The following is a 19,432-nucleotide window of genomic DNA, read 5'->3' as shown; positions in this document are numbered from 1 at the left end:
TCCCTCCTCCTCCTGCGCAGACTCTTTGAGAGGCTCGTCAATGCAGACACTGTCCTCTACTAACTCTCCGATTCCCAAACTTTTCAAGCCACCCCCCCCCCGTTACATAAACACCCCGCAACCCTTCCCTATTAAAAAAACCCACCATTATTCAGAATAGCGGGTTGCACGACTCTCTAAAGAAGAAGATAATACGATGAAATGCAAAACAGGAACTATCAATTGCACATTTATTCAAAATCCAATTGAAACAGAAAATCCAATTGATTAAACAGAACAGATGAACTTGACCTAGCTATACCAGCTTTTTTTTTTTAAAAAAAATTCAAGATAAGGATAGAAATATAACTGAAAAAAGAGAGGGGGGTTATTGGTTAGTTTTTGTTTTTGTTCTTGTTTTTATCATGTATTTTGTGTGTTTATATTCTTACCTTGTGAACTGCCCTGATACCTGCTGAGGAAGGATGGTATGCAAATTTAATAAATGATGATGATGACAATAATAATAATAATACATGCTAATGATTGCTGTAAAAAGATGCAATCATATGAACATTACCTGGAAAGAAGCTTGCAAACATCTGGCTTGAGATTTCCATCGTGTTTATCATCCTCTGTTTTTTCTTCCAGACTGGTTAAGAGCTTTGATGCACTTGACAGCTTGCATAGTTCTTTGTGACTGTTTAATTACGCCAAATGAAAGCATTAACTGCTTTTATTACTAGAATAATGTGCATATTTTAATTGTTAAAAATTATACTTATTGGTCATTTTAAAATGAAAAGTAAGCTCAAAGCGACTTACAACGTAATACAAAAATAAAAGCCCATATTAAGGTGAAACGAAATAAAAGCCAAAAACATTCAAGAGGCCTCACTTTAGAATATGACAGTGGAATTTTATGCTATTTTTAAATTGTGATGTGCAACTCCGTAATATTTTTCTGTCAGAGGAACTTTCTTTTGGAGTTGGGAAAAGCAAGCCGCCCTACACAAAATTAGACCATTGGACTGCCCAACTCAGTATTGTCTAAAGTGATTGGCAGCTCCTCTCCAGGGAACGTTCCCTGCCTTGGGGATGGCAGGGATCAAACCTGGGGCCTTCTGCATGCAAAAGAGATGCTGAATTGCCCACTTAAGATCAGTAACAAGAGGCCTACAGGAACACAACTTGTTTCCAACTGATCAAGTTGTTTGCATGGTTTACATTGGCATTGGGTGGCAAGCAGGATTCTTGCACCTTCCACAGCTGTGTGGCAGGCGGAAATTCAACAGGTTAATCCTGTTTCGGTATGGAAACTCAATTAAGGGGAAAATCACTGTTTGTTGATACTCTGTCACACATATTATTATTTGTGAGTGACCCCTCCACCTCACTTGTAAAAGAGGCCATAAATTTGCACGTGGTATGTCTTCTTTTTGCAAGTGGGGTGGAGTATGCCATCTACAATAGGGTTCCAGGCCCAGAAAACCCTGTTCCTACCCATTGTTCCCCAAGCTGTTGTTGTTTAGTCGTGTCCAACTCTTCGTGACCCCATGGACCAGAGCACGCCAGGCACTCCTGTCTTCCACTGCCTCCCGCAGTTTGGTCAAACTCATGCTGGTAGCTTCGAGAACACTATCCAACCATCTCGTCCTCTGTCGTCCCCTTCTCCTTGTGCCCTCCATCTTTCCCAACGTCAGGGTCTTTTCCAGGGAGTCTTCTCTTCTCATGAGGTGGCCAAAGTATTGGAGCCTCAGCTTCAGGATCTGTCCTTCCAGTGAGCACTCAGGGCTGATTTCCTTAAGAATGGATGCATTTGATCTTCTTGCAGTCCATGGGACTCTCAAGAGTCTCCTCCAGCACCATAATTCAAAAGCATCAATTCTTCGGCGATCAGCCTTCTTTATGGTCCAGCTCTCACTTCCATACATCACTGCTTGGAAAACCATAGCTTTAACTATACGGACCTTTGTCAGCACGGTGATGTCTCTGCTTTTTAAGATGCTGTCTAGGTTTGTCATAAACATAAGTAAATGCTTTGCTGTTGAAAAGCGTTTTGAAAGTGCTGCATCTGTTTCCAGCTTCACATTCCTCTTCTGGTGAGCATTTGTGTTGAAAGGTGCCCAGGGTATCTAAGAATAATGGAAGTAAAATGAAAAACCTTCTAATGCTGTGGAACATAGCACCATGCGCCTCTCACTCCCTGCCTCTCCTGCTAGAAGGAAGCCCCAGAAGAAACCTGGGGCCAAGGCTTCAGCAAGTTTATTGTCCACAAGGCATTTGGCTGGCCTATAAAGGAGCTTTGTGGGGAGTAGTAAAAGGGGCCTCGTTTCCCCTTTGTGTCAGCACAGCACAGCACAAGGAGATCCAGCAACTGGGTTAAATATAGGTCTTCGCAGCAGACAGGGCAGTGCTGATCTCACTCTGCTTTAGCTGCGGTAAAGCTCTAGATAGGATTGGTCTGCTAGGCTGCAGTGCAAACGGGAGCATACTCTCCCACTTTTCTGAAGTGATTAGTGGTTTGAATTCCAGCCCAGGTTACCTAACCCCTCACATGACTTCAGGGGATTTTGGCTCCTCTTCTCCATTTTACTGTCTTTGCTGTTTTGGAGGCTGCTGTTGCAGCAGCACTGAATTTCCCAGTGACATCTGCAGCTGTGACCCCTGCAGTGACAATCCACTAATTCCTTCCATCTGTCTAGATGGGCCTCTACAGCAATGACTGCAATGTTTCAAGAGCTGAGTGCTGAGAATTTCCCTATTGGAGCCTCTACTTGAGCCATCCAGTCTAAGCAGGAATATATGACCCATCTTCAAAAAGTGGTGCATCTTTCTTTTTTTCACCTTTCCCCCATGGATCAATGCAGCCCCTGGGTGAATTGGGACCTGTTCTCTGTGCAAATGCTTACAGGACAGAGCTAAAGGGCCAGTGGGGCAGGGTGGGGCAAGGAGGAGGAGACCTGACCATTTGTTGTATTATTAACATTTCCCCCTGCAAGCTTTCCCTTTTTTGTTTTCTGTTTTGCATTAGTTAGCAGCCTTTCCCAAGGTTCAAGGTGTTTTACATAATAAAACTATGCAGCCATCCTAATCTGAGAAGACATGTGTTACACCCCATCTAAAAATCTTACCACAGGTGGGAGAATCTCAAAGGGGAAACCCATAGCCTTAGGGCAACAATTCTTTTAGGCTCCTCCTAAAATAGTGTTATTCAGGCAGGTCTTTGAAATGTTAATTTATTCTTGCCAACCAGTATTTATTGATGTTTTTACCAATGTTTTCATTGATCTTATTATAATTTTTGTATGTTGCAGGTTTCTTTTTTATGACACTGTGGTTGATAAATATTTAAACAAAGAAATTACTTTTAGCTGCAGGGCTTCTAATCTCACAGGGAAAGTAGCACATAAAAGTTTCTGGGAAGGCAACTGTAGCAGGGCAAGGAGAAAGGCACTGCCTACCCACAAAGGAGGACAATTTGTTGTGATTTAAATCATCTCCTCACACCAGATATGTATATTGACCCCCTTAGAGGCATTGGCTGTCAGTGTGCAGCTGCCAGTCTAGAAGTCAAGATGTGCAACTCAAAAAACTGGAATCAGTGGTGGAATGCAAAAAAAAGCTTGCTCACCCATTAGCCTTGTATCTGTGCCCAGTGTATCTCCACACATGTAAGTGTTGTTCTTGTGAAAAAGTGTTACTTACTGAGTTGTACAGCTCAAACATTTGGTGCACAAATTGTACATATGTGTTTGCATGATGGATAATCTTGTTGCCACTAGTGTCTGACTTCAATAGGCCTTTTATCCTGATAGGCATACTTATTCCCTCAAACCAAGATAGTAAGAACTGAGGTGTAAATGCTATTGTTTCATGATTTTTTAAAAAAATATTTCTGTACAGGTCTCTACAGCTGGCCATCCCTGTCATAAACAGGGACACATTCTTCTGTGGCCCCCAACCGAGGTGCTAGTAGCACAATTGGAGAGGTGTGCATCATCTTAACCCGCCTTGCATCATATTTCTTCATTATAATTTTCTTTTAATTTGGATTTTTATGCACCATGAAGGGGAAAGGGAGAATAGGTCAGCTGATCCTGTTTTGTTAGGAAGAAGGGGAAAAAAACCCAGACAATAACAGCATACAAATTAATTAAAAAGGATAGCTTTCCCTCTCTGAATCCCTTGCATCATTGAACTGCTGAACTGTTTCATTGCCTTAAAGCAGGCATGGCCAAACTTAGTCCTCCAGCTGTTTTGGGACTACAATTCCCTGACCACTGGTCCTATTAGCTAGGGATGATGGGAGTTGTAGTCCCAAAACAGCTGGAGGGCCAATTTTGGCTATGCCTACTTTAAACTGCCAACCTAGCAGTTTGAAAGCACGTCAAAGTGCAAGTAGATAAATAGGTACCGCTCCGGTGGGAAGGTAAACGGCGTTTCTGTGCGCTGCTCTGGTTTCACCAGAAGAGGCTTAGTTATGCTGGCCACATGACCTGGAAGCTGTCTGCAGACAAACGCCTGCTCCCTCGGCCTATAGAGTGTGATGAGCGTGCAACCCTAGAGTCATCCGCAACTGGACCCTAACGGTCAGGGGTCCCTTTACCTTTACCTTAAAGAGAGAGAGGCACAATCTCAATCCTTTCTGGAATTGGCATCTTCTGTTGTGGTAGTCCTGCCTCCTACAGCCCAGAGGCAGCAACACTCAGAGACACTCGCTTTCGTTATGATGTCACAGGCCCTGGAGATGAGCTGACCGTCCAAACAGGTTCTGAGGCAGAATCCTTCTGCGCTCTTGCTCCAATTAATTTAGCGAGAATGTGACATTTAATAACATTTAATTTAGTGAGAATGGATGCAGATGTTACTAGGCTGCAGTTCCTATCAGCACCACCAGCAATGCCAGTTGTATCGACTATCTGGAAAGACGACAGGCGTTAGCTGCTTTGTAAAGAGCAGTTTTAGGGATTTTAAAGCTGCAAACACACTTTCCCACCACAAGAGGGCAACCTATGATAAAGATTTGCTCAACGAAGACATATATCTAATAAGATGGGTTTTCCAGCTAGTTTTGATGTCTTTCTGTTCTAGGTGCTGTTGCGCTGGATATAGAGGAGCCGGTTGCAGGGATCCATGCTGGACTGGTAAAGGTGCAAAAGTCTTGTGATGGAGAATATTCTTGCAGGTATCTTTTATTCCAATATTTGGGTACCATTTTGAATAGGATACACAGGGCTTAGCATCTCATGATGTCATAGATGCCAGGCACCCACAAATTTAGGTGTCAGGGCCATGCAACCACAGCTGTGAGGCCAAGCCAGCACTCCTGCATGGTGTACACCATGGGTCAGCGAACTTTTTCAGCAGGGAGCCGGTCCAATGTCCCTCAGACCTTGTGGGGGGCCGGACTACATTCTGAAGAAAAAAATGGAATGAATTCTTATGCCCCACAAATAACCCAGAGATGCATTTTAAATAAAAGGACACATTCTACTTGTGTAAAAACACGCTGATTCCTGGATCGGCTGCAGGCCGGATTTAGAAGGCGATTGGGCTGGATCCGGCCCCCGGGCCTTAGTTTGCCTACCCATGGTGTACATGGTTGAGCAAAGGGAGTTTTTATTACAATAGTGGTCTTCAGCATAGCTGTACTTACGCAAGAATGTTTGCTTCTTAGGACTATCCAAACATGACGGAAAAGTGTGTATCAAAATATTAAAGTCTCGCTTCCCTTCCACTAGTGAAATGGGTCTAGCGTATATAAATCAGAGTTATCTCAAATCATTATAACATATGGACAAATATTGGTGTTTAAAATTATTTAAAGACATTGGGGTTTGTTTGCTTTTTTGGTCTTGTCTTTATATCCATCCATCGTTTTGCAATCTGTTCCGAAGAAGAGCCATCACATGTGTTGGACTTTTGAACCCTTTCAATTGCTTAAATTCCATGTTCCAATAAGTGGATTAGTACATTAGATTTGGCTGTGTGTTCCCCTGCCTTTGCTGGTGTCCCCCCCCCCCCAACTTTTTGTTTCAGCACAAAAAGTAGCCCAAGGAAAATTGTCCCCACGACAAAGTTTATACAACAAATGCCTTTATTACATGAAACAGTTCAACATACTGCATGGTAGTAAATCAATTATAAGTGCATTTAAGTAATGTTTCTGGACATCATAACAGTCTCAATAGTTCCGCAAGACTTCTTCTGAGTCTTCTGACTCAGTTCAAGCAAGTGCAACTAATGGAATAGCCATTAACAGTAAAATACAAGAAAACAATGATATTTAGACTAGATAAGCAACAGCATATTTGTCACAACCAAACATCACAAAGCAGAGCTCACATACTGAAGACTATCACTAAAATGATTTGTTTTTTAAAACCAACATACTAATCTATTCCAAACAATCCGTTCTTGAACAATGTTACTTCAGTAACTCAGATATTTGTTTGCTTCCCCCCCTCCAAGAGGAAATTTTTTTTTTTTTGCAATTATAAAGGAAGGGGGGAAGAGGAGGGCACAAGAAAAGATGTAAACATGTTGTGGTCTTTTGTTTTAAAGCCCATTGAGAGCAAAATACATTACGTGCCACAAAGAAAGTGCATTTTATCTGGTGCCATCCATCAGAGCCAGCTTAAAAATCTCAAATTCCGCTTCTAAACTCAATGTTGTGAATTTACATAGGATTAGAGTTATTTATCAACTTCTGGTGTAAAATAGCTAGAAAACATTTTGATCAATGCATAAAGCCTTTTGTAATTAATTCATAAAGTAATACAAAACACATTTTATTTCCTTAGAGTACAGCGATAAAAACACAAAACATTGAACCTTACAGACCTATTTTTATATATCTTTATAATGTATATAGATATATTTATATACAAACACACAATATACCAAAAACTAGCAAAGCACTTCAAAACAGTCAGTTCCCCTGTCCGCTACCCCCTGGGTTTTGAAACCTGAACTAGTTTTTTTTGTTTTTTTGCACTTACAGTCTGATAGGAATCCACAGAAGTAGTAATCAGAGTATATGTATCTGGCTAAAAATTATATAAAAAGACAGAACATTTTGCTTTTCAAATAACCTTCTAAATATATATTAAAAGTATCCAGTATTTCCATTAGTGCCAAAATTGGAAGCTCTCTTTTTCAAATATTTATAAAGTGAATTCCCCATATTAAAACAGACAATAAAAGAAACTCCTCCTGAAAACCAAAGGATGACTTACTCTCATTGCATTCTTTGGAAGGAGCTCCACTGATTCCAGTGGAAGTGAAACCGCAGGCATATGATATAGTCTTACAGGTTCTGAAACACGTTAGTAATTTTTGCAGCATTTGCCTAGGGATAAGTTGCCTCCTGTCCCCGTGTCAGACTAGAGGTAGGCTGCAGTTATTCCCCAGATAGATTCGTGCTAAATTTTGGTGGATGAAATTCCACTCCCTGCTCCGAGGTATGCTTGACTCTAATCTGAGGCTAACCTAAAGTCACCTCCTTGGCACAGGGAGCACAATATACTACTGTGAAAAAGCCCTCTAGTAATGTAGCAATTGTAGCTCTATCTGTGCATTGCCCAAGGCTCAGCCCTTCAGTATGATGTTTGCAGGCAGATTCCCCCAAATCTGCATAGATCCCCAGTTGTAAGAACATCGTATTGTATAACTGGAGTCCTAGGAGACTAGCAAGAGACTTTCATCCTGTTTTGGACGGATGCTAGTTTTCCTAAAATTGTATTGTTAATCAGGCAAAAGGAAATATTTGGCACTGTGTTTACAATAAAACATGGCAGGATTTTAATTCAATAGCACTACAGTAAAAAGTAAAATTTAACAACACCATTTTTACTCTGCAACTCTGCTCCGTTTCAACGGCATATTCAGAATCTTGACTAGGTTTTCAAAAGTTACTTCTTAAGTTGGCTGGTGGTATTTGAAAAGATCAAAACCATCTAACCCAGATTTCCTCTACTTCATGCCCATCCAGATATTTTGAACTATTACTCCCCAATCAATCCTACCCAGCACAGCAACACTAGCTGGAGTTGACGGAGGTGGTCATAGTCTAAAATATATTGAAGGCATCAGTGTGGGGAAGACTGGCCCGACTCTCTATGGCAACCAGTTTCAAGTAACCACTCACAGGGCTGAATGTACGCAGTCACTGATGGAGCAGGATGTAGAATGGACAGCCCACTGCAAGCACCACTTAACCTGCTCACAGTTAAGGCCCACCGACAAACACCCATGTCTCCTGCCTAAAAATAAATGGGACATGAAAGCAGTTCACTTGCTTTCCCTTTGTCTTAAAACTGCATTACCTAGAGCAGGCTTCCTCAGCCTCACTCCGCAGATGTTTTTGGCCTACAACTCCCATGATCCCTAGCTAGCAGTACCAGTGGTCAGGGATGATGGGAATTGTAGTCTCAAAACATCTGGAGGGCTGAGGTTGAGGAAGCCTGACCTAGAGGGAGAGAAATACACATTTCTTCCTCGACGCCATTCCTTTTCGTCCCTCTAAAGCAGAACTTTAAGTGTGCCAAGAATGGAAATTTGAGCAATTCACCATGGGCGGCATTTAACCATTTTAGTAGACCTTTAGGAAGATTTCTGAACAGGTATAACGTAACACATGTTCTTATGAAAAATGCATAGTTTTACAGTTACAGATACATTCATTAAAACCCATAGATTCTTCTGGGAGCAGACATAAATCAAAACACAGTTTTCCTGCAAATGTTAACTGTGGAAGCAGTAATTCCGGGGCAGGGAACCTCAGGTGTGGGAGCCAAATGTGGCCCTCAGGACTTTCCAAAGGCTACACCCCCTCGCTGGCCCTACCTCTGAGTGTTTCTTCCTGCCTTGAAATGCATTCTTGAACTCTGATAGTGCCTATAGTTTGTCTGGATTGAGACTATAGGATGAGGAGTGTCTGTGTAGAAACTGCTTTTTGCCTCAGATCCCATTCTCCCCTGGGAACTTTCGCAGAAGGGGACGGCGTCCTAGGTCTGGAAAAGGTTCCCCCACCCCTGCAGTAACTGAATAATATTAACTACATTTCCTTCTTGAAACCTTTTTTTGTTATCAGAATCCACTAGTTCAATTTAAAGTGATATTCCCCAAACTAATTAGGGGATTCCCAATGAGCCTTTTGTTAACAGGTTGTTGTTGTTTTTTTAGTATAAATATGCTGCAGTTTTATAGAACTCTGCAAGTAATCCCTAGAAAACCAAACTCAACACATGAATTAAATATTTAAGCTTGACATATTAGGCTGCAATCCTAACCTGGGAATAGGCCCCATGGAATTCAGTAAGTTTTACTTCTGAGTAGACATGGTTAGGATTGTACTGTCAATTTCTTAAATATAAACTAGTGCTTTTGCGCTTACCAAGTGTGCTTGATAACATGTATTCATGTACACTTTGGAACTTAGCTTTTCCCCCCAAAAAAGAAAGCTTATTATTGTACCATGTGCCTCTCCAACATTCACTAAAATTATACATTTTCAGCAGCAATACAATCTTGACAGGGAGAAAAAGGGAATGGAAATCTCTTACACTTCTCTTCTAGAAAGCTCTGAACCTGACGAACATGCATATTAAAACATAACTTCTCACATGTGAAGGCTAGGAGCATAATTCACAAATTAGTCAAAGCTTCTGTAAGCTGCAACGTAGCTCAGAGATGGACATGAGACAGAAACAGGAGATAAAAGTTGAATTAGCATAGACATTCAACAGTGATTGCAGCTATAAAACTCTGCTAGATATCCTTTACTCCAGAAAATCTTAGAAAAGTTCAGCAAAAATCTGCAAGAGAACTTCAGAAAAGTAGTTCTGTAGACTACAGCCTAGGTTTCCAAGCTTGTAGAGAGCCAGGCAAACTTCCCCCTCATAGGCTAACCTTCTCACAAGTTGATTTGTTTAGTGAGGTTTACACACTGAGCTGGCCTTGAGAGAGGCTGAACATATGTACAGCTTGCAACTTTGCCATGTCTGTCATAAAACCAAAAAGTAGGTCAGATTCAGACAGGTTGCCCAGGGTTGTCTTCTGATTTAATACCTCTGTTAGTAAACTAATATTAAAGCAGTTTCCTGTTTTGGACACCACAAGGAACTCTGATTTAAAAGCAAACCAAGATCTCTACACTGAAGCCAATGCTCAAGAGGAGGGGACAGGGAAGAGTATGCAGGCCTGACCCTTGCTCCTCTCTTCACAAACTATGGTTTGTAAAACAGGCGATGTTGCATTCAAACCGGGCCTATGCCACCTTAGTCAGAACCAAGATATTTCCACAACATCAGAATCTGATTAAAACATCTACAGCTAAACATTTAAAGAGAATCTCAATTAACTGTAAGAAAACAGAAAGCTTGCAGTTCAGGTTCTTAGCCTCAACAGTCTATAGTTTGTCTTGTTGACATTAAAGCATATATTTAAATACTTATTCCCAGCAAATGACAGGAACTGCAGCCCTTACCAATTTTGTCTGAAAATCAGCTCTACTATTTCATTTGAATCTTATTTCCAAATATGAACTTAGGATCCCAGACTTCAGATACTGTACATATTATTTTCTAAGAACAAAATGGTTTCTCCCCTACCCTCCACTTTTAAAAGAAAATGACCACCTTTCTGAAGCAAAACAAAGTTCCTTTTTTTTTTTTTTTGATGGAGGGGGTGGGGAATCCACTGTAAATTATAATTAGCCATGCTACTCTTTGTCAAGATGGACTGGTGCCATTATTGCAACCTGAGGAAGCTTTTATTATATTAATCCAAATATTTAATCTGAGCTTGACAATTAAAACAGATCGTGTTCATTAATTTACTCTACCTGTGTAATTAAGCCACAAGCTTGACTAAGTACTTGGAAGATAGGGTGGTATTCAGCTAAATAGCTGTGCAAATGGAATGACTTCTCCTCTTCCCCCTCAATAGTGGACCTTGGGGTCTCAAATTTCAGTGGGTCCCCGTGCAACACCAATATTTGGTGCCCCCACCTCTCACCTTCCATTCTACATCATAGTTGTGGCACTGCCTCCAACGCTGCCTCCAATGTGACCGACCCAGTTGCTCTCCCCTAAACCCATCTCTGTCCCCCTGTGTGACCTTTGTGCCATTCCCAAATCTGCTCCAGTGGGTTGGGGGAACTCCCCAAACAGATTTAGGGGGCCTGTGGGGAAGAAAGGGGGAAAGTCATCTTGTGCAAGTTGTTCTGCTTGTGCAATTATTGAGTTGACCACCACCCATAGTGATTGGCATGAAAGATTTAGTGTTGTATTCAGTGGTGATTTTTCATTGACAGAAGAAACCCTTGGATCCAGCACTGGCTTCTATTAATGGAACAAGAGAGGGAGGCGGTTTTTGCTGATTACATCCAGCAGCTCCCAGGTTCCACCTCCCAGGACGTTCTGGGGGAGGGGGTGTCTCACAACCCCCAGGAGCAGATTTGGGGGTACGGTGCGGGGGGGGGGGGAGAAGGAATTGTGAAAATATCCTTCCTTTTGGACATGCTGAGGAAAACCTTTACTGGATCAAAGAGGCTTCTGTCAAAGTGTCTACTAGATCTCATATATACAACCCGCAGAAGCTAAGAGTGAAATAATTCAATGCATTTCTTCCAGGTTCTCATTTTATATCACACAAACACAAATCAACAAATACCACAAGGATCATTCAGCATAAGATTGCTAGATGTACATTAGCCTCTGTTATCCACCCCCACAAGAAATCTGTTCACCTGATGCAAAGTACTGCCACCTTTGTACAATTTGAGTGCATTTTAAGGTATCTGATACTGATAACCTGAACTGCATGACTACTGTATCCCTAATCAGGGCTTTGTGATATAGCTTGAATTTTTGTATGCACACTGACCTTCCTTCAGATCCATAAAAATAGAACATCAATGGTTAAAAAAGAAAAGAAAAAGCAAACGACAAGATAACCTGCTCCCTGGATCTTTAATCTTTGGCTAACTTTAGGGGTTTTAGATAGCAATTTTTCTTTTTCTTTTGAAGAACGTAAGGGGGGGGAGAGATCATTCCTTATGATGTTTGAAAAGCCTTCAGTCTTGTGGTTAAAAACAAATAATCATTATCTAGGACTGTGGGTCAATCCAAAGCATGTTTTGAAACCAGCAGATTTAAAACCAGCAAATTTTAAGCTACCTTCATGTTGTCTAAATGCCAGAACTAGGCAGAAACCAGTTTATGATATACAAGACAAGACTTTCAGGACTAGAATACTAGTTAACCTTCCTTTCCTGTGGGACATATGGCCCTGAGAATAGGATTCAAACTGACAATGAGAAGAAAAATCCCTCTCTGAAACGGATTTTCAAATTACATTCCTATTCAAATTTATGTACCCTCGACACATTTTGGAAACCTATTAGATTGGCTAAAAGTTCTGGCTATACAGACTTGCTAGTAAGATGCTGCAAAATTATTCTTCACAGTGGCTTATACTTTTCTTCAACAAGATAGCCCTTTGTTTAATAGAAAAGCAATATTGCACCATTCAGTAAGGCTGTTGTTGCTTTCCTTTTTTATTTTTTGCTATAACTACTGCATATCTCAGATACTAAGACCACCACGAGACAGGTTAATTTTACAACATTTTGTAAAGAGCCAATTAAGCTTGCTATTTCTTGGCATATCTTTAATTACTTCTCCCTTTTATATATAAATTGTGGGAGAAAAAAAAGCTTTCTGGATCTATACAACAAATGGCATGGCACCTCAAAAAATCCAGATTGTCGTGCAATGTAAATGTATAAATACAATATTAGAAATATAATAAGTCACATTCTAGCACCCAAATAGTGTAAGGGACTCAGCTTCATTGTTAAGTAGTCCTAATTCAAAAAAACATAAGCAAGTTAAATTAAATATGAGCGTAAGTGTTTTGCTGAACCAGGGACTCCTAAGACAGAAAATCACATAGAACAATGATGCTCAAAAACCTCTCTTCCTCAGACAATCCACCGGCTCTATTTTGTCTGCCAATCAACTCCTACTCTTTGTCTGGTGCAATAGATTCTAGAACACCTGCAATGCCTAGCAGCTTACTGGCCATTACTATACAGTGGTGCCCCGCAAGACGAATGCCTCGCAAGACGAAAAAACTGCTAGATGAAGAGACTCGCGGAACGGATTATTTTCGTCTTGCGAGGCACCACTGTATTCACACTGGGGCACCCCAAATTTCCAAGGAACATGCTTGCAAACTGATTATAATCAGTTTCTCATTGGCATCTGGTTGGTGAATTATTATTTTTTAGACTCTGAATTAGATGGGACATAGGCCTGATCCTGCAGGCTCTTTTTATGTTCTTAATATACAGAACAACACCTCTCTCTCTCTGTTTCTTTGGGCAGACTTTAAAAGTTCTCGCAAGATCAGCATCCCTATGAGAGCTCTGATCACGAAAAGGAATCATGCACGATATACTGGACTTGAGGGCCAGGCGTTTGACAGAATGGGACTATACAAAAACAGTATTACATTATGCTCAGATAAAGGATTGGTGGCCCCTCATTCACATACAAAACTACTGCCTTTTAAAAAATAAAATAAAAAGGAAAGGGGAGTGTTGGGTTTCTTGTATGTGTAGCCACAAAAAGGCCAATTATGCCATATTTTCATATGCAGGAATATGAATAGGTCTCATTTTTATTTAAAATTCTATTTTGCTGAGATGAAGTAAACACAGAGGGAGCTTCATTAAAACAAATCTATAAAGAAAAAATAAATAATTTTTTTAAAGCTCTGGTAAGAAGTTCCCATCTGAACACAGATCAGAAGGGAAACAAACCTCAAGCTGTCTTACAGCCTCTTCCTTGCCTGTTTCCCCCCAGCACAATACTGAGTTTTCATGCACTTGGCACCCCCTTGAATCTGCTGCCCATTTTGGGATTGAAAAGATGCCTGAAAGTGGATTCTGCAACACCTTGGGTACAGGTAAGACCGGTATTGCCTGGGAAAGAATTTAATTTCTCCTTTGGGAGAGGATCACTGGGGGGAAAGTGGACGTCCCATATTGATCCACTCTAATACTGTACAGGGCATAGGACTGACTGGCTTGACAATGTCCAAATAGCTTTTTGTCTTTGAAAGACACACTATTTGCCCATAATAAACTTTTTTTTTTTTAATGAGTGGTCATTCTGTTGCAGGTACTTGAGCAGTGTGATTGTAGAAAGAACGGTCAACTGCCAATTGAATTAGGGTCCACTGGAATTCAATTCCTAATATAAACAAATGTCACCTTTCAAAACCCGCCTTACTGAATATACACAAGATTAAGATAAATGCTTGTTTCTATAAACAATTTCAAGGGACTAATTTTTCAAATTTTATTGAATAAATCTGGCTAGAAAACAAAACTTTTTATACTTTACATCTCTCTCTGTGCTCAACCAATTCTATCTGAAACAAAACTATATTGCTATTCTTTTTGTTTTCCTTCCCTGAGGGAAATAATTTATTTACATAATTTTAAGAGTCCATAGGGCGGGGTGGGGAGATAACAATTAGGGGGCAAGCCTATGGTAAGATTCACAGTTTAGGATGGGGTGGATCTTTAGAATAGGGATCAGGTCGACAACAGCATATTCCACGTTTCAACTAGAATAAGTGACAAAGAACCAAAGAACCAGAAACAATTGTGTGAGTCCAAGAAGCCTCAGATTTGTTTTCTTCCACTGCATGCTCAACTTCTTTTGAAATGCAAGAGGCAGTTTTTCAAAGGGGGAGTAAAATAAAAACTTTCACTGAGCTACAAGTCCCCTGCATGTTTGGTTTTTTTTGTGGTGGTGTAATTTTCATATATAACACTAACCACAAGACAGTTATCAACAGGTTCATCCAAGAGGCTCTAGGCCTCTGATGGCTAACTCTGACATGGTCAAACATTCAAAACTGGGCTGTATCCAAATAAACTTCACTCAGAGTAGACCTACTGAAATGAATGGACTTCAGCAAGTAGTTTTTTTTAATAAAAAAAAACAGCCTTTAAATAGTTCACTGCAGCCACCTGTGGTTCAGTATAGCCTTTTTCTCACCTGACAAGCTGGCGTAATTACAATTCTAGCTAATGACCTACTCTCTGTGGTTTTCCTGGGTTTCAAAACCCTATTGAAATTCTACAACAGCAAAAAAAATGTTATTCTGTAAGCAATTTTAGAACAAGCAGTTACTATGTACAACAAGGCAAGCTCAAGCACTTCTATTGTAAAATTATGCTCTTCTCTTCCTATCAGAGGTCTAGTAGAATCACTTATAAGGTGGTTCAGTCATTGAGTAAACAACCAAATCCTATCTTAGGGCAGCTTGGCCTTAAACTTAGCTATGGCAAACAGTAGTTCAGACAAAGCCTATCTCAGTGTTGCCACATGGAACACTCCCACTGTTCAAGACTTGAACCATATACAGTATAAGAAAGCTTTGCAGAGCAGAGAAATGGAGATGAGAGAAATGAGTTGACAATGCCGATTATTTTTTTATGAATGCTATTGCATTAAGACAGAGTGTTGTGGGCAATATTCAGCAGGCACTATCCTGGGAAGATCATGTTTCAGTGTTTCTAGCCCTCATGAATGCAGAGTTAAGTTGAAAATGCCTGACAAAAATGCTAAAACGATCAAGGGTCAAACATTGGTTTTGAACTCTTGTGAATATTTAGATATGTCAAGGGCTGACTTCAGCTCTGAACATTTGAGAGCACCAATAATAATTTGGTACAGTCCCTATCATATGCAACCATCCTAAAACAGAATTTCCAATCATATCCATAAATACATGCAACGAAATACCAGCCATGGGTTTCTAGTTTATTATGTATTTCCAACACCTGCCCCCGCCCCGCCTGTCAACAGCCTAAATATTTACCATCCTCTGCCCTTACACTTTCTGGTTTTGTGACCTTGAGTCATATTAATGGTTTATTTGAATTTGAGTTATCATTCTGCAACTTGTATGGCAATATTGTCCTGTGAAAACGCCACAGAACTAGAACAGGACCATGTGAACTTCAACTGGAACATTTAAATGATAAAGAATTTGCTCGAGTGCAAAATATTTCTGCAGTACTTCATTCTTCTTAAAACGTGTGATTGCAAAGTCAAACTCTTGGTCTATCGATGCCAATAACATCTATTTCCAAATGGTAGTGGCTCTCTAAGGCCTCATGCAGAGGTCTTTCATAGTCCTGTTTAAGGTTTTTTTAATGGAAATACCAGGAATTGGACCTGGGTCTTTTAGCAAGCATGCTTTCTACAAACATTGCCTATGCAACATTAGGAATGAAACTGTGCCTTACCTTTTCTCCCCCTGAACATTAAGGAAGTAGGTTAATGTTTGTACTCATCTCCAAGCAACAGGTCCAAACAGAAGTTATGGGTGATCCCTATTGAGTGAACCTCAAACAGATCATTGTGAACACTCAGAGATATACGGCAACACAAAAGAATGACTGCAACCTAACACATTACAAATTAAAGCATGAACACATGGAGGGACTGTTACATTAGGTATACAACTCTGGAATTAGCAGTTAGCTTCCTGATCACATAAACACTATGCATTGCGGGTAGTCTTGACAAACACAGCTGACATTTGAAGATGCAACTAAAAACAAGGCTTCACTCCCCTACCTCTCAAATATTACTTTTTCTTTAACTTTAATGGTCAGGCTAGATCTAAACAGTTGCCATTTAGAGTAACAACACTATTTGTTGGTTTTTTTTTTTTTAAATGTCATTTTGTATCAAACTCATGCCTTCTGTTATTTTACTGCCACATCTCCAGGAGGGCATGATCCTTATCCCGCAGCTGTTAAGACTGACTGCATCAGCTCAAGGTCTGTAGGATTGTGTTCTTTGGAGGTGTTAGAGAAAACTGCTTGAATTTCTTTTGGGACTGCTTACACGGGAGAACCCTATTGATGCAACCCAGTCGTTTCCCAAATACGCTTGTTTGGGAATCTTAGGCTTACCTGTACAGAACCCTACAAAGGAAGAGGCCTATTATTAAAGCTATTTTTAAAAAAAGTTTGCATGAGGACCAACCCTAGCTATAGATTCTGTGCTCCAATTAAATGTTGTGCTGCCCCCCATAGTCATCGGTAGACACCAGTATCTGTGGTCTTACAAAAAATAAAATTTGCCTATGACTTGTAGTCATGCAATAGTTGGCCTGACATCCACATAGGCTCCCATTCTTGCTCTTGTTTTCCCAACTTGGGATACCATTCTTTTTCCACCTGAGTTAATATCACAGGACAAAATCCACCAGGATGTTTTAAGAACAAGCACCCCATTGTGCTATTGCACCAATCTCATTTGTTTTAGTAGGGCCTGCTCAGACAAACAATTTCTATCTACCTGTATGCATTTTCCCCTCTGATTTTCAAAAGTTAGCTCAGCCACCAACCCACTAATATAATCTGTGCCTTCTAATGGACCCCACCCCAATACTAAATTACACTAAAGCACCAAGACCTATCAAAGTGCAAGGCAGCTTGAAGACATTTTATTTCTGACCTTGAAACAACTTTACCCTCTAAGGATTTTTTTATATACACATATAACTGCTATGCTACACTCATATTTTACTTATTGGAAAGCATTTAAGTTGTTGTTGTTGTTGTTGTTGTTGTTAAGCTGTTATCCTCCATGTACATTTCCCCCAGAAATAATGCCTTGTATTTTTAACTGATCTGTTCATTTCAGAATGTCATATAAAAAGGCAGGGAAGGAAGCTGCTGGCTTGGATCATCGCATCCCTGAATAAATGCTGACAAAAGTCCACATGGCTGCCCATGCTTCTCCTTAACAGGACAAAGAATTTTCCTGCAATCACTTCTAGGAAGATCATATTGGAACCCAAGTTCTTATTCTTATTTCAACCGAAGGTCATTTAATGTTATTGACTCCCTTCCCACATGTGGCTGTACTTTTTAGTTTGGGTGTGCTGGTGATTCCCCTGCCCTCTCCAGGTATCCTCCTTTAGCACAGAAACAAGACTCGTGCTTGGGCTTCAGGTCTGAGACCTCTCACAAAAGATTCTTCACAAGGATGCTTGTCTTTCCAGCAAAGCCGCATCCTAGTACCTCTAAAGGACACTTCCCACCTCTGAATCAAGACTTGCTCACATTATAATTATTCACCACTCCCGGGAGAGCTGCTCTTGAAAAAACTGTAGCTTATGTTATGCATTTGTGTGGTGCATAAACATTTTAGGAAAAGAAGTATCACTTGATTCCCGCCCCCCCCCATCCCAAAGTTCACAACACAGACAATAATGCAGTGTGAAAAAACACATGGTCCCGGCAGGCAAATTGTTCAAGGTTATTAAAGAGAGTTCTTTTCTTTTTTTTTCTTTTAAAGAAAAAAAAAAGACATATAGCTGCTCCTGCTTCAAAACTTTTTGAAGGTTTTGTTTTTGTTTGTTTCCCACTATATTGCTGCATGTTGGCTTCGAAGAAGTCCTTCTCTTGGGGTATAACTACTTCACCTTAGAGTGCAAAGTAGAAACCAGCACTGAAGGAAGTGGAAAGAAAAAGAAGAAAATCACACAGCCTGGCTGTAGCGAGAAAATCCTGCCATAAATCACTCCATACCCCTCCATCGTTTTTTTCCATGCTTTAGTCAATGAACCTCTGGCAGGCCTTCTTCCAACGACAAGCTGTGCACCACATATCTCTGTTCTCCATCCCATACACTTTGCGACATTTCTTCCCCTCTCCTCTCGGTTTTCTGCCAGAATAATGGGAAGGAAAGCTGGTTTATGGTTATTTCATCTAAAATACTGACATGGAGAATTTGCTATAAGTGTTACTGGAAATCCAAAGATTACTTTGAGCCCAGTTATCTCAAACTGGAGTTGAAAAAGGATGTAAAAGACAACCAAAATGGAAAACTGCTGCAAGGAGCATAGAATCAGGAGAAGTCTATCCAATTGAGACTAGTTTGTGGTGGTTGTGGTGAATGGAAGGAGGGTTTTTTTTTGTAAACCAATGAATATTTTCCAACAGAATGGAACACTTGGTTTTCTTTCTATAGCTATTTTAACATGAATAACCAGCTGTTCTACTACTCCATAAAATTTCTTTGAAGGGTCAAATATGAGGCAACAATTATGCCAGGAGTGCAACTCTATGCGTGTCTACAAAGAAGTAAATCCAATCAGTTCAGTGGGGCTTACTCCCACGGTAAGTGAATATAGGATGGCTACCTAAATCTTTACAAGTGAAGTTAGCAAGAATCCTTCATCCTCATTCGGTAGAACAAAAAGTCAGTCCTTGAGACCCATTTCATTTAAAAAAACAACCCTTCACATGTCCTTTATCAATCTCCATTCAACTCCAAGAAAGGAGCAAAGTTATATCTCTGATATTTCAGGGATCCCCACCCCCTTTCCCCTCTCATTTCCT

General features: G+C 40.4%; 1 protein-coding gene across 2 annotated transcripts in view; it reads right to left on the bottom strand.

Moving 5' to 3' along the window:
• Nucleotides 1-6,061: 6,061 nt before the first annotated feature.
• ZNF704 (zinc finger protein 704) overlaps nucleotides 6,062-19,432 on the bottom strand; it is a 55,603-nt gene continuing 42,232 nt past the window's right edge. For both annotated transcript variants that reach the window (XM_028736619.2, XM_028736620.2), the window contains one exon: nucleotides 6,062-18,755. In XM_028736619.2, coding sequence (XP_028592452.2) covers nucleotides 18,644-18,755 — 112 coding nt within the window. In that variant the 3' untranslated portion in view covers nucleotides 6,062-18,643. The remainder of the gene's footprint in view (nucleotides 18,756-19,432) is intronic.

The sequence above is a fragment of the Podarcis muralis genome, chromosome 8 (assembly GCF_964188315.1).
Source record: "Podarcis muralis chromosome 8, rPodMur119.hap1.1, whole genome shotgun sequence".
Classification (NCBI taxonomy): Eukaryota; Metazoa; Chordata; class Lepidosauria; order Squamata; family Lacertidae; genus Podarcis; species Podarcis muralis.
This window is presented reverse-complemented; position numbering and strand designations above follow the sequence as displayed.